Consider the following 15,104-nt stretch of genomic DNA (forward strand, 5'->3'; position numbering starts at 1 on the left):
CAATCTTGTGGTGAAACCAGACACTGCACTACTGTACCTCACAGGTTCATTCACACAAGTGGTGGTAGAAATTAAGTGGACTACAAAAATCATAAATCCAGAGATTACATCATCCCAGTTTGAAGCATGACATGGGGAAGTTGCCAAAACATTTTCTTATCTTGGCCACACTAAAGGAAAGTTTAATCTGTGCCGTTTAAGTGATATAAAGGACGAGCAATCATAAAATCTCATATGACTGGTTATAATGGTAATATAATAGCCTACATTATCTAAAATGGTGAAGGTAATAGAGGTGGTCACTCTTGCTCCAATAAAAGAAAGAAAAAACCTATTTAGTGAGGCACAAAGTAAACACAGTGGAGTCAAAGTTTGATCGAACCAGGTTATGTAATCATCTACAACCTTCAACTTTAAGCTGTTAACATTATACGTGTTACATATCAGTGTGTTAGCACTGTCCTTGTGACAATGTTAGCATTCACAAATAGCTCACATGCTTCGTGCTCCCCAGTGCTGCTATGGCTATAGACACTTTTGTTTAGGCTAAGTATGGTAATGGCCACTAACTGATAATGGCAAAGTTATGGACAAATGTTCATGGAGTCATTGGTCACAGAGTTATATTTGTTATAAGTGTTTTTGATTCATACTATGTGCACTTGCTTCCTTGTCAACAAGCCAGTAACGTCTCTGGGCACAGTGTGCAGTGTGGTCTGGTTTTTGAGGCTTGTTTTTCTGCTGCACACTTCAGCCAAACACAACACTATGTGCTGCTGATAGATGACATTTCTCTGAACTCATTTCTACCTGAGGCTCCTATAGTCATGAGCAGTAGTCATGTGATCTGTTTCAGTATATTGGTTATGGCTGCTTTATGAGGACACAGGAGCTTTATAATGGGATAAATGGAGCAGATGGAAAAAAGAAGGGAGAAAGACATAAGAACATGTCAGCGTCTGCAGAACATATTAAAAATAAAAGGTGGAAAGTGTATTAATAAAATAAATGCTTGAATATATTGTGAACATTTGTCTTTAATGCTTACAGATATACTTCGAGGACAATAAACAAAAATGTAAAAAAAAAAAAAAAAAGGAAGAAATGATGATGATGAAAACAAAAAATATATAGACATAATAAAACCTATCTAAGTCAATATATAAATCTGTATTATACATATTAATCAACTACAGTGTATAACAGAGTAAAACATAGTACAGACACATCTGTGTTACACTCTACTCACCGTTAGGCCACTGTGCAAACAGTGAACCGTTCCAGACAAACACTGGTGAGACACAGAAGTATGTCAATGTCCATGACCTTTAGGGTTTGAGTTAAATGATATGATGTAACAAGAAGTGTGTGAAATGTCAGACAGGTGAACTATTATAGTTAACAGACATAATAAAATATAGTCTGTCTAACCATTCCCCTGCTTCACTGTCCATGACCCCTGACAGGTGTGGTGTTTCAAATAAAATGCAACTAAAATATGCACTTCTTTAGCTCTGCTGGCACATGTACCATCTACAGTATCTCATATTTACAGTAAGTAAAGGGGCTCTTCCTTGCAACAGAAAAAATCACATATATGTATGCATTTATATGTCACCTTCATGTATTTAAGCTATTCATATCCACAGCTATTCTAAGCCCAGACATTAACTACCCTCTGTGTCTTCATTATAATAGACTTTGTTGAGGGTAATATTCACTGTATTAACTCACAAAGTCTCACCCACAACTGAAAACATAAAGACATTGTTGTCAATAACTGTCAAAGATTTAAAACAGTATAATGTACATAAAATTTATATTGTAGATGTTAGCCAGACTGTGAATGTAAATCTGTAGGGAGAGACATTGCTTTCATTTCCTGACCTAATGCTTTTCAAGTATAAATAGTGGACACAGATACTCCAAACACTGACACACACAGAATAATTCCTGTCCTGTCCCTATACTGTAAAAGTCCTTTTTGTTTTGATGTGGCTTGAATATTATTTGATGACATTTAAATGCTGCTAATATTAGAACTAAGCTCTTGTCAGGATCTTTGACCTTTGAAGTGAACAGCAAGAAACTGACAATTTTGGCACAATAAAACAAGAGGTATACAGCTTGAAGACCAAAGAGGGTCGACACTGTACCATTACCACATTTGGTCCAGTATGGGTGCAGCACAGTAGTCAGGCTATGAAAATGGTGTATGTGTCATTCACCTGCACTGTACATTAGTGTTTCCCTCCTAACAAACACTTAAATCGTGCTCTCCCTGTCCTTGTCTTCTTGGTTTTTGGCGATGCTGATGTTGGCGTGTCCGTTGGTCGCTTCGTTGCCCTCCAGTCCATTCTCTTTGGCCTGATTCCTCAGTGCTAACTTCTTCTGTCTCTTGACGAGTTTGAGGTAGAGAAAACCCCACAGCGAGTTGGATAGGAAGTAGAGTCCAGTAATCAACCCCATGAATGTCATTCTGAAAGTAAAGTGTATTGGAGCAGGGTTAGGTCAACCCTTTACTATATAAAATACCAAATATTATGTCAAATTGGATATAAAATATATTCAAATATAAGTACGCTCATGTTCATCTAGAGCAGCATCACTGGTTTTAATAGATAATAAAAACATGTGAATAAGACTGCAGTGAAACTAATGTTGTAAAATAATAAAAAACATCTCCACCAGAAATATAAATGAATCTAAATATCCTCCTTTGATGTTTAAATCAGACTTGTATGAGAGTACCTGAAGGTATTAGCGTCATAGAGTCGACATGCTCCTCGGCCTCCACACTGCTTGGTGCCCCACTTCAAACAGGTGCGGTCGATGAGTGCGCCGAAATAAATAGGAGGAGGTATCCCACCTGAAAACACAGATGGTGAAATCATATGCTTACACCTGCATGTGCACACAGGATAAATACTGTCAGTGTTGGTCTGTTAGTGGTCCAGTACTTACCCAGAGTTCTTACTATCAGCGTCTGCATACCCAGAGCCAGTGACTTCAGATCCTTCTGTATGGACCTGCAATCAAAAGTCATATATGACTGTATATGTTAACATAAGGATAATATATAACCTAACATCCATGCTACAGAAACAGTTTGGTAGCGAGAAACTAAAGATTAAAGGGACAGTTCATCATTTTGGCAAATTTGCCATAATCCCTATAGTCATAGCAGTAGGGTCGTTACCTTTAGTTGTCGGTACAAGCTATTTTTAGAACGGTGGAGCAGAGCCGTGAGCTGCTCAGAGCTACACTACAGGGGCTCATGGGATTTCTTGGTTTCCCTCATCAAACTCATCAAATACACAATCCAACAACTCCAAAACGCTCTGGTGGACAGTTTGTGCACAACTTGTCCACGAGAGCGTTTTCGTGGACGAGAGCGTTTGGGGTTGTTGGATTGTGTATTTGATGAGTTTAATGAGGGAAACCAAGAAATCCCATTAGCCTCCAGAGCGTAGTTCTGAGCAGCTCGCGGCTCGGCTCGCACCGACAAATAAAGGTAACAAACCTACTGTTATGACTAGGGATTATGGCAATGGGCCAATTTACCAAAATGTTGAACTATCCCTTTAAATGTTTTTCTTATTCCAACTTATGAATTGTCATTGTCACATAAAGCCATAAAATCACTGCATATACTAAAATGTCAACAGGATAACAGATGGAAGTGAAGCCTGTAGTGTTTCTGACCTGAGCAGAACAATGTATCCTGGTGTGCCCCCACAGGCAGAAATGAAGGACCCAACTACTGATAAAGCCATGTAGATTTTAAATATGCCATCACAGTCATTCATCCTGGGGCACTGGCCCAGCACTGCAGACATGTTTGTGTCTGGAGTCATTGTCTCCCCAACGCAGGTGCAGTTATGATATACCTACAGGGCCAGAGAGAGGAGAAGAGAGGATGTTAAAATGACAGCACTCTTTAGTTTCTGATCTCATCAGCTCCTTTTTGAAGATAGTTCTCTGAATTTCTCTGTCTGATTACACTGCATGTTACTACTGTCAAACTTGTGTTGTAAATGTGACCTCTTATCATCTATATATTAGCCAGTTCTCTATGTTAACATATGCCTGACCATTGGCCAACTCTTTCAATCTACTTACTGTACCAGTCTTAATATTATAGCTGCTGTGCAGCGATGGGTCGGGTCCAGGCTCTTTTTTGGCAAATTTAGGCTAATTCTGAGCAACAAACAGGAGAATAGGAAGACAAGACAGTTGACCTGTAATGTTCACCTTGCACCAGTTGAGGATTGAACCCGTAACCTCTGAGAACCAAAGACCATTGCCTATCGCACTGAGCTAATTGGCAAGTGGCAGTGCTACAGTGGCTTCACAAATTGAGTAAGCCATTCACTGTTGTGCAGGAAGATTGGAAACCCCTGTAAAAAGAGGTAACATTCTGATATGTATTTGTCAAACATCTACTGTGACTCTAAGATGTTGTACATTTGTTTCACAAAGACCATTTAGTATTTTAGTCAACTCCCTTGTTGGGTCTTGAACCCACATCCTCCAACACCAAGAACGAGCTCCTAACTCGCTGAGCTAATTATCTGGAAGTGAGACCTGCTGTGTGTCTTCTCAAATAGACTCAGAGAGTCAGCGACCAGGCAGCAGATGTCAAGGCGGATTTCAAATATGGTCAAAATGTCACAAATTCTGTTATCTAAACAAAAATCTGATAATACATAAATTGCATCTTGACGGCATGGGAATGTTGGTGATTTGTTTTTAGCGATGAGTGTTTTGCTTCTCAAGAGAAAATATGATGTTTAGAAATGCCACTCTAACATTGACTGCAGTTGTTCCCATGAGAGCAAAATTCAGTTTTTGAGATACAATTTGGATATTTGCCAAACTTCATCAACCATGACTCCAAAATATTCTCATTTTTTTCAGGAAGATTGAAAATGTATTTAGCAAGAATTGGATGGTATATGTTTACAGTGCTGTTTACAGTCATACGTTTCCATGCACTATAGGCTCAATTTTTTATTTTAAATGTTTTAGTTATTGAAAAAAACAGAGTGGTGGACTTCATAATTTGTAATGAGTTTAAGTGGACTAAAGTTTCAGCAGTATCTGGGCTACATTGTGGTGAAGTCTCAAAACTGTAGCATCTACCATTGGTTTGGTAGGAATTTTTAAAGTTTTTAAATTTAAACGTTTATTGTCCTTTTAGTCCTTTTAGTCCTAATTATCTCTGTGAGGGTCTGTCAGTTGCTGCCTCACCGTTTCCTTGCCAGTACCGGTGGAGGTCTGGCAGCCAGCCAGGCAGGGTGAGGCGTATGTCATGCCGTTGTAGGCACACACCGGGTCCCAGTGCTTCATAGAGCAGGAGCAGCCCATATTACACTGTGACAGCAAAGTCTGCTGGTTGTAGGACACCTGAGTAGCTCTGGTGCACACAAGAACAGATATCAAATCAGTACAGCCATAGGAATCTTTACACTGCACCAACCCCTTCAAAGTTAACATGTGGTTTACATGCCCGACTCACCCCTGATATGAGACAGTGAGACCAGCCACATCTGCATTATCACAGTGGATGAAGAACTGAATGCAGAGCATACAAAAGGCACCAAGAGAGGCAGCAATGGACACCCTGGCTGCTCCGATGACGCCCAGTTTGAAACGTTTCAGCACAAAACCTCCGGTGATGATGCCCAAAGCTACTGCCGGCAGGTTCAGGATACCTGGAGGGAGGGATGGATCAAAACACTGGAATTACATTGAGAAGAAAATGTCGTGCTGGTTACACGTTTTGGCTATATCTAAATAAATGTGTAATTTACAATGAGTAACACAAAAACATAAACACTGTAAGGAAGCAGAAATACAAAGGGAACTGGGTAACTGTGAGATGGTATGATTGTCTTGTTGGACCTACATCAGCACCACCTGCCATGATATACAATGTTCTTTGTTATATTCAGTTGAAGGACAATTTGCATTCCTGTTGTTTCCATGTGTGGTGGCAGAAGCTAAATGTCACAGCAATTTATCAGTTCAATTTAAAATTAATCATAATACTGTAATGATGTGAAAACATTGATTACTTTATTTTCTAAACTAATAACTTATTGTACAATTATAAAGTAATTTTAGCTCACTATTTATTTGTTAATCGATTGGATTTAAGCTAACTGTTAACCTGCTCAATGCAATTTGTGAATAAAAAAAATCTTCATACATTGATCCACAACATTCTCTTGTCCCCATGTAACTGCAGGCATATGTGATACGTGGTTGGGAAGTAAAACTAGTTTTGATTTAGTTTTATTTTCAGCATCTGTCACTCCTTCATGGTGCATTCAAGTACCAGTAATAAGCTCTTCCTGTCTGAAATATCCAGGCACAGTACTGCATGTGAGCTGTGTTGTTCAGTGACACAGTAGGTTTTTGCATCAACAATATTTTATCTGTCAATTGCTATTGTTCTAATGTTACTTTCCACATTAACAGGTGACTGTAGAACAATGACATTTACCTTAACTGTGATCATGCCAACAGTAACTCGGTTAGCCAACCACACAGGTAAACAGTCATAAAAAGTTAATCACAGGTCAAAGTGCTAGTTTACAAACACAAAAGGGGAACCCACAGTGGGCCACTTAGTGTGCACATTCCAAGTCACATTTATCTCTCACAATCACACTTCCCTTCAAAAACATCATTGTTTCAGTTGCTTTCGATGACCCAGTTCAGGGAAGAGGGGGAGTGAATGGGGCTTAGTACCTATAAGGAAAATGGCCTTGGAGGCTGATTGGCCGTAGACTTGCTCCAGGTATTTTGGCTTGAATGTGATCATGCCGATGAAGCCGTTGACGGCCACAAGGTAGGTGAGGATCATCATGGAGTAGATGCTGTTCTTGAAGAGTCGTCTCAGGGACGGGACAAAATCTGGTGTAGGGCACAAGCACAGGGATTAAGACAAAATACTATTTTATTTTTAAATATAAGAAAATGTAAACATGACCACACTAATGAATCTTGTTTATTATCCTACACTTTTTCATCAACACCTTGATGGAAATTCCAATGGGAACATTTTGTTATTATGCAATACTGTGTTATGTACTGTGGCATGATTGGGTTTTAGCTTAGGTAACAGTTTCCACGTGTTTCTCTGTACAGATGTGTCATTCAACTCTTGCTCAGATTCCATGTTGGTTTATCCAGGAATCAGGGTTACTGGTCTGGGCTGCAGTTTTTTTGGGCTCTAACTGATTAATGATTAACTCTGTGTTATGTGTAGGGAGGTGAAGCCTTTTAAATCAGTATTTCTTTTGACATAGCTCTGGCATGAAATCAGAATATTGTTTTTTATGCTCGGCTCGATGCTAAATTGTTGTAACAATGGTGCATTAAATAATGACGCAAACAGCTGTGTGATACCTTTAGCCAACTGCTTGAATGTGACCTCCCCCTCTTTTTCCTCTTGGTCCTGGCTTTCCTCTGGGAGGAAGTTCTCCTGCTCTGCCACTGTGGCCAGTTCTGTGCTCTTACTCTGACTCTGTTCTTCGCCCTGCTTGGGCAGAGACTTTGGAAGGAACCAGAATGGGATACTGGACAACAGCATCACAACAGCAGTCACTATGAAGCCCAGCCACCAGGCCCCCACCCAGCGGGAGTCCTTGTGGTTAATGGCGATGCTTTCTGTGAGAAGGAGAAGGGTGGGGACAGGTTTAGGGATAGGGTTAGGGTTATTCAGTTCACGTGTGCATGGGCTGTCAACAGCTCTGACCCACACAGTAAAAACTGAACTTTTCCAACTATGTCAACAAGGTGAGACACTGGGAAATCCTGTTGTCCTCAGAAATCCTGCAATTACTCAATGACAAACTCTCTTGTTTTTTAACGACAACCTTGCCACATAGATTCAGAGGGAGGGTGGGTAGCTGTTCTTCTTCAAGTGATTGAATGGGACAAGTGAGTTTAACTTGAGAGTTAGCTGAAGATGATTCCAGATGCATGGGGCATAAGCAGAGAAGGCAGGTCAACCTAGCCTCGTAAACCAGCCTCTCGCGGAAGTGCATTTCATTTCATTCCGAGGGAGAGTCTGGCCTCATCCCCCCTGTAAGTGTTTGGGGTGGGCGGGAGCTGGGCGGGAGTAGTAGCAAAGACGGTTTAATATCTTTGGTAGTAGCGTTGATAGACAACCCCATTCAGCCAATCAGCAAGTTGGTGTAGTGACTGGGCTTTGCACCAGTCGGTCCCTGATTGGCCAACGTGCTGTGTCAATCACAGCGGGCGACGCTGATTGGCTCGGCCTTCTGAGGGTTTCAGTCCAAACGCTTAGAATGGGGATGGGTGCCAGACTCTCCCGAGAAATGAAATGAAATGCATTTCCGCGAGAGGCTGGTTTACGAGGCTAAGGTCAACCAGCCTGCCCTCTGTTAAAAATAGGTCTGCAGTTTGTCAATATAATTCTTATCACTCAAGGACAATGAACATATAACAGTTACGCTGAAAGGTCAGAGTGTTACCAAGGTATGTTTACTTTACTATGTATGTTGGGCAGTGTTGCAAGGCCGCATTAAAGGAGCCCTTTGTAAATTTAGCTATTCCTACACAGCTAGTGTTAGCATTAACTTCTCTAGAGGAAACGTTGGGGGTTCAGCATCAAACTTAATTTTGGAAACCAATTTAAATGTTAACTCTTTGCTGAGGATAGCATGCTAAGCAACTAGCCCTACTGTAGTTCAGTTGGACTGCCCAGTCAATTTCTGATACCGAGTCACTGTAGCATCCAGTCCACGCTGAAGAAGCAGCACTACTCAGAGGACATATGCTGCGTTCAAGACAACTTGGAAGTCGGAAAAAAAACGAGCTCCGAGTTGTAAAAAATGAATTGAACGGCGTCGAACTCGGAAATTACAGGTCGGAAACTCGGGTATCATTTCAGAGCTCCGACTTTCCGACTTGACGTCACAACAACATCAAAACATGGCAGCCCTCGTCTTAAACGGTTAGAATTTAGACATTTTAAGTTATTTGTTGAGGTTTGAATGCATATTTTTGTGTATTATTGCAGTAGCCTATATGAAATACGTTTATATTAAGCTGTGATTGTTGTATGGTGTGAAATTGTGTTCCTTGTATGTGACGGGAATAACGTTTAACTGTTATCAAGGCTATAACATTATATGTGCACTCATCTGCGGCGTCTCCTCTCCTCCAAAATAAACATAATTTACTGCTGCATTTATTTTTCCTATTCAGCTATGAGCCACAATATGCCAAACTTCCTTCAGGTATCCATGTTCTTTTTCTCCCAAGTTCCTGCAGCGTGAACGCAATGATGTCGGAAGTCGGACATTTTCGAGTTGGGATTTCCGACCTCCGAGTTGTTATGAAAGCAGCAATAGTATACAGTATAGCCTCCTGTCTTGTTAATGCAGGAGTTGGCTGAGGCTCTTGGCAAAGTTAGTAAGAAAACTGTTGCTAATGTAAACATTATCAATGTAACCATAGCAAATCTTACAAATAGGTCCTTTAAGACTTTCTCCCTTCGATAAATTGATATTCAGAGGTCCCATACCTAAATCCACAGATCCAACATCCACATAGATCTTGGCGAGGAAGGACCCAAGCATGAACCCAAACATGGGTCCTAAGATCCCCACTGTGTGGATACAGGCTGGTGAATGGAGAAACAGAGAAGGTTTTTTTTTTTTTTTTTACATTGGTCCAACAGACTGTGACATGAGTGCAGATAGGAGTACCAGTATGTAAAATAGCCACTGACCTAAATAGAAGGGAGTGTTCTCTTCTTTAGAGAAGTCATCCAGGTAGGACACACCCAGAGGCATGATGGGAGTCTCTCCAATCCCACGCAGCATGTTTCCAAGGAATACGTAGATCCACATGGACGAGCCTGCTGCCTTTTCACAAGCTAAAGGTGGAAAAGGGGGAAACAGGACTCAGGAATGGGAACTGACAGAGGGTTTCATATTAAAAAACATTCCCTTTCAGAGTATTATCAATCCTCTGCTCCTGTAAATGTGTTCATTTGTTATCATGTCTAATGTGGACGACCGACTGCTCCAAGTAACTTCAGAGGTTTTCAATCTTAGGTCTGAATTTATCTGACGTTTACCTGTTTGAGCTGCTAAATCTGGTGTCTCATCTGTATCAAGCATGCTGCTGTTGGACAGACAGGGCAGGATGTTCCCAGTGCTGTTGGCGTCTTTGTTAAGAGACAGACCTGTCTCATATTTATACCTGGAAAATATTAACAATTGTTACACAACTGGCTGGTTCAAAATAACACTTTCCAATAAATTAGTGTTATCTACATAAAGCAGTAATGCTTATAATATGGACTGTACACAATTTAACCACATGCACTATAGATCCATTGTAATGCACTATATTTTTAAAGATTAATTAATACAGATTTACATTGAAGTTTCATTATCAAAACCAGGCTGCTGGCCTGGGGAACCCAGGTTTATTGTGCACCAACTGGTTTTAGGGAATTGAAAATTTGTCTGACTAAAGTAAAATAATAGCTACAGTGGGTCATGCATTATGTCTGGCTGTGTCCTCCAGAGTTTTGTGTCAAAATGCACTTTTAATTTAAAATTGCAGGTCATAGTAACAAATTAAGCATATTATATTATACAGTTAAGTTAAATAAAAAGATTATTTCTGTCTCAAATAACTGTTTAACTACTGCATTACTCAAGTTAATGATGTCCATAATTACTACAGGATATACCATCACAGGGCCACAAGGTTAAACCCTAAAAAGATGAAATTTGAGAATATAAAGGAAACTGTACTAACTGTCCCTGGAAGAAGTGAGGCAGGGCTATGAGGAGACTCCCTGTAGACATGATCAAACAGCCAATACCGATCAGCCTGGGGCGATGGAGCTTTGCACCAAAGTAGCTCACAAAGGCTATTACCAACAGGTTTCCTGGAAAGGAGAAGTTTGAAAATATTTATGAATGAATGGCTACACATTTAGACAGATACACTTGATTGCCTTCTTTCAGACATAGACAGATAGATACCATAGCCACGTCCCTATACTGTAGGTACTGAAGCTACCTTCGATGGCTAGTTGGCCTATCTTAGCACAAAGGCTGCAAACAGGGGGAATAAAACAAAGGTTGTTTAAAAGTAACATGACCTGCCTCCCACCACCTCTATAAACCCTCTCTATCATGCAAAAAGTGAGAGCAAGATGAGATGCTGTCTCAAATCACAGACCTTTCTTCATGTAGTTGTCTAGCAGAAAGAAAGACGATGGCATGTGTTATTGGCTGTGAGAGGAACATTAGTCATTACTTAATAAGAATACAGCCATACCATTTATTTCTGATCAATAACTGGTCCCAAGTTCTTCAAATGTTCTACTTCTTCTACAGGCTGCTAACTGAATCTGAGAGGGGGGATGTTATTGATTGCTCTTGGTTTTGTTTGTAATTGAACATTATGTGATTACAACGATTGTGTGATTACTAGTCGTAACCGCTTGTTACTACTAAATATAGTATTATTACATACATAAATGACTGTATCTGAAAAATTACAAGGAACAAATCTGTATCAATGAATTCATGATAAATACATCAAATCAAACATTTTGATTTCCCATACCTCTTACCATACTGAATATTGTCATATTGAGCTTCAGAGGATCAGGAAGGAAGACTTTGTCCACTTGGAGCTAACTGTTTTCCCCTTTTTCCAGCCTGTATGCTAAGCGTCAGTCTTGACATCACCAACTGATATTCAAAACTGCACATACCCATTTCGAAGCTGCCATCTATGACCCCGATGAGGGAGCTGGGAATGTCAAAGCGTCTCTCAATCTGGGTGATGGAGCTCTTCATGTAGGCTCCACCAAAGGCCTTGGCAAAATATACAAATGCCATGGAGGCCAGGAAGAGCTGGAAAAACACACAGGAGAAGATGTTTCTCTGATGAAACAGGCCCAGTGAGTGATGGTGATTTAATTAGTGCTTGGTGAGTAACACAACACAACAGTTGTGAACAATGAATATGAGTTGTGTTGCTTCTTGTAAAGTGAATACTTTCATAATAATCTCTGCTCAAAGGTTTTTGAGTGAGAGGATTAAGATGCTTGTTTGCACTTCCAGTAATCTAATGAAAGGCTTTTGAATGAGGCTTTTCCCGACACAAAGGCTACAAAGATGTAATTGCACCTTATGCAGGGAAAGTGTGGATGGCTGTATTGTCACATACTGAGATTCTCATGATAGATTAGGCTAACACACACACACCATTCTAGACCTATGTAACAGGTACTTCACACCTGCACTCAGTATCGATTGGATTACACTAATTTACATTAGATTAGAAACTTCTTGAAGATATGAACCACAACGGCATAGTTACTCATGTCCCAAACCATGAATGAGCTGACATGGCGTTCTTGTCTCACCTGGGCTGAGACAAGAACGCTGCAATCCTGTTTTTGACTTTAGTGGCACATCTGCCACTATTATCTTTGTAAACTGTATAAAAAGCTGAGAAGCGCACAACTGAGTAAAATATCAATTTACAAAACAAAAATACAACAATGAATTTACACTTTTACATTAGAGGCAAATCTTCATCTTCATTTCTCCATCATGCATGTGACAGTCAAAGAAAGATGATTGGATGCATACTACATGATGTTACTCCATGTAATGAACAGTTTGTTTGATTTATCAGTGCAAACCCTTCTTGTGTGCAGATATAGCCTTGTCCCAAAGACAGTTGCAAATTAAAGGGATTCACAGTGGGTTGCAGGTCATAGACAACCTGAATACAGTAGTTCTGGATAAAAAGAACTAAACTAATTTGTCTAAGAGCCTCACAGCCCACATTATAATTCCTTGAGAGTTCAACAGGTTTCTACTTAACAGGAAGGTTTTGTTCTCCCTGATGAGTACTACACCTGTAAACACTGTTGCCCATAAAGTTGGGATGATTTTGTTTTTGGACACATTCTTCTTTTTATTCCTATTGTAAAGGTTAATTGTGGTTTAATGTACACACTGATATGTTTGGAAGAAATTGATCAATAATGTTTTGAGAAGATGTACACTTAACGCTAACCCTTTCATAATAAGAAAAAAAGAGAGAAAAAATATTTTATTCCAACTTTATTGGCAACAGTGTAGCTATATTGTTCGTGTGTTTGTTATCAGCAAACATATATCACCGGCTGTCAAAGTGAGCCAATAAAAACAGCTCTCACATGTTATGAACCCAGGTCACTGCAGCCATACCACCTGCTTTTCTCCCCAAAAAACACATAACCAACTGAGCCTTATCTCTGAACACTCCTTCACACTCATAAACTGCTCTTCTAATCTTTTAATTCTCATCTTTCACCTAATGTCTCATTTGGTCTCAAACCCTGAGTTTTATCTGGTCAAAATTGTTTAAGTATCAATTGATAATAGATATAACACAAGTTTAGAATGTGTGAACTTCATTTTCTCATGTTTTTGGGAATATTGAAGGACTATTCAATGACTATTGAACTACTGATAGTAGTGGTAAGTTTGTGTTATTTAGTGACTTTTGGTGATAGAAGAAGTTTTCAGATCTTTTATGTAGATGAAAGTAACAATCAATAACACAAACTAACTAACCAGTCTGAGCGTGAGGTATTCCACCTATTTCTGCCAGATAAAGTTACTGTTGTTCTACAAGGAGTCTGGTGGTGATGTAAAAGCTGCGACTGGTAATGATCTGAGGCTTAAATAAATGGTGTATCTCTCTGGTGGACCAATTAATAATGTTCTCAGACAGTTTGAATAACGATAAAGATTAATAATAAAGATATGAGCTGATCAATGATTTACACCCCAAAACATGAGAAAATAAGCCCCCAAGTTCAAAAGTCTTGAAGTTATCCTTTAACACTTTACATTTTTACAACCCAATTAAGTGTTGTGTTAGTTGGACACAGATAAGACTGACAAAAATGCCACAGACAGTATCTGTAGGGGTAATGTTTGGCTTGGGTTTTGGATGTTTTGCAACACAGTGACCAAGAAGCAATGAGTGATATTCAATACGAGGAAAAAGAAACATTTTACAGACCTTGAGCTTGGAGCAGCAAGCCTCTGGTGTTTTTTTGGACTCTACACTCATAATGCTGCTGTCAGTTCAACAGATTCAAGGAAGCAATAAACACAGCAGCGAAGGACCTGCAGACAGACAGATTATGAGTTGCATTTAGTTCAACAGATTTTTTTTTTCATTTATTCTAAAAAATTTTCTGAGTAATATTTTTTCAGTTTATCTGAGTAATTTGTTTAATTTTTTCAGAGTAGGCCTAATTTCTTTCTGTTTTTCTGAGTAATATTTTTCCAGACTGAAGGAGATTTCATAATCCCTCGTGAAGATACCACCTGATATTGATATTGAAAAGAGACTACCTGCTATTACAAAACGCCACATCAAAAAAAAAAAAAAAACTCAGAAAAACAGAAAAAAAAAATACTGAGAAAAGCTGAAAAAAATATTACTCAGAAAAATAAATTACTATGAAAAACAGGGGAAAAATACTTACTAAAACAGAGCTTTTTTTTTTCAAGTGAATGCAATACGCTTCCATAATTCTTTACTTGTTATAAATCTCCCAGATTTAGCACAAACTGCATAGACACAGTCTCAAATCTCCATGTATCAGTGAGAACAAGAAAAGGAAGCCTTCATGTGTTGATTCATTTCTACCATACACACTTTAAAACAAGATAACATAACTCTCCTTATCAGATTTCTGATTGCAATACACAAAATATATGTAATTTACTCTAAAACATCAGTAAATACTTCAATGTTTCATCTTAAAGAACAACTTGTGCAGAATAAGAAGAGCTGAAGAAGCAGTGAGAGTGTTTACCTGAGAGGCAGCAGTGGTCCACGACGGATGGGAGGGATGTGGTGAATTAGCGGAGGGCCTGTTGTACCTGGCAGGACTTTGTGCTTTAAGCAGAAGTCTTATCACAAACAAACTACAACATTACCTGTAATCAGTAACCCAGCTACTCATGTGTACTTGTTGATCATGTCAATAGAAAGCCCTAACACACACGCACACA

At 39.4% G+C, this 15,104-nt stretch overlaps 1 protein-coding gene across 1 annotated transcript; it reads right to left on the bottom strand.

Annotated features, from left to right (window-relative positions):
- Window positions 1-1,013: 1,013 nt before the first annotated feature.
- slco1d1 (solute carrier organic anion transporter family, member 1D1) lies at window positions 1,014-14,184 on the bottom strand. The gene is made up of 14 exons (XM_085769885.1): window positions 14,101-14,184; window positions 11,786-11,927; window positions 10,816-10,948; window positions 10,124-10,248; window positions 9,773-9,919; window positions 9,566-9,664; window positions 7,420-7,680; window positions 6,760-6,924; window positions 5,522-5,717; window positions 5,254-5,419; window positions 3,706-3,890; window positions 2,965-3,029; window positions 2,752-2,869; window positions 1,014-2,479 (listed from the first exon to the last, which is right to left on the bottom strand). Exons 1-14 carry the CDS (start codon window positions 14,149-14,151, stop codon window positions 2,266-2,268), a joined length of 2,067 nt encoding a protein of 688 aa, XP_085626011.1. The 5' UTR covers window positions 14,152-14,184; the 3' UTR covers window positions 1,014-2,265.
- Window positions 14,185-15,104: the final 920 nt, after the last annotated feature.

Source organism: Trachurus japonicus, chromosome 23 (genome assembly GCF_045865225.1).
Source record: "Trachurus japonicus isolate A0001 chromosome 23, Traja_1.0".
Lineage (NCBI taxonomy): Eukaryota > Metazoa > Chordata > Actinopteri > Carangiformes > Carangidae > Trachurus > Trachurus japonicus.

Excerpts from the sequence above, each read along its gene's own strand:
- slco1d1 (XM_085769885.1), bottom strand. The coding sequence starts at position 14,151 with ATGAGTGTAGAGTCCAAAAAAACACCAGAGGCTTGCTGCTCCAAGCTC. Across the intron at positions 3,891-5,253 it reads CCGGTACTGGCAAGGAAACG|GTATATCATAACTGCACCTG; the intron begins GTGAGGCAGCAA and ends CTGGCCCTGTAG. Across the intron at positions 2,480-2,751 it reads TATGACGCTAATACCTTCAG|AATGACATTCATGGGGTTGA; the intron begins GTACTCTCATAC and ends CTTTACTTTCAG.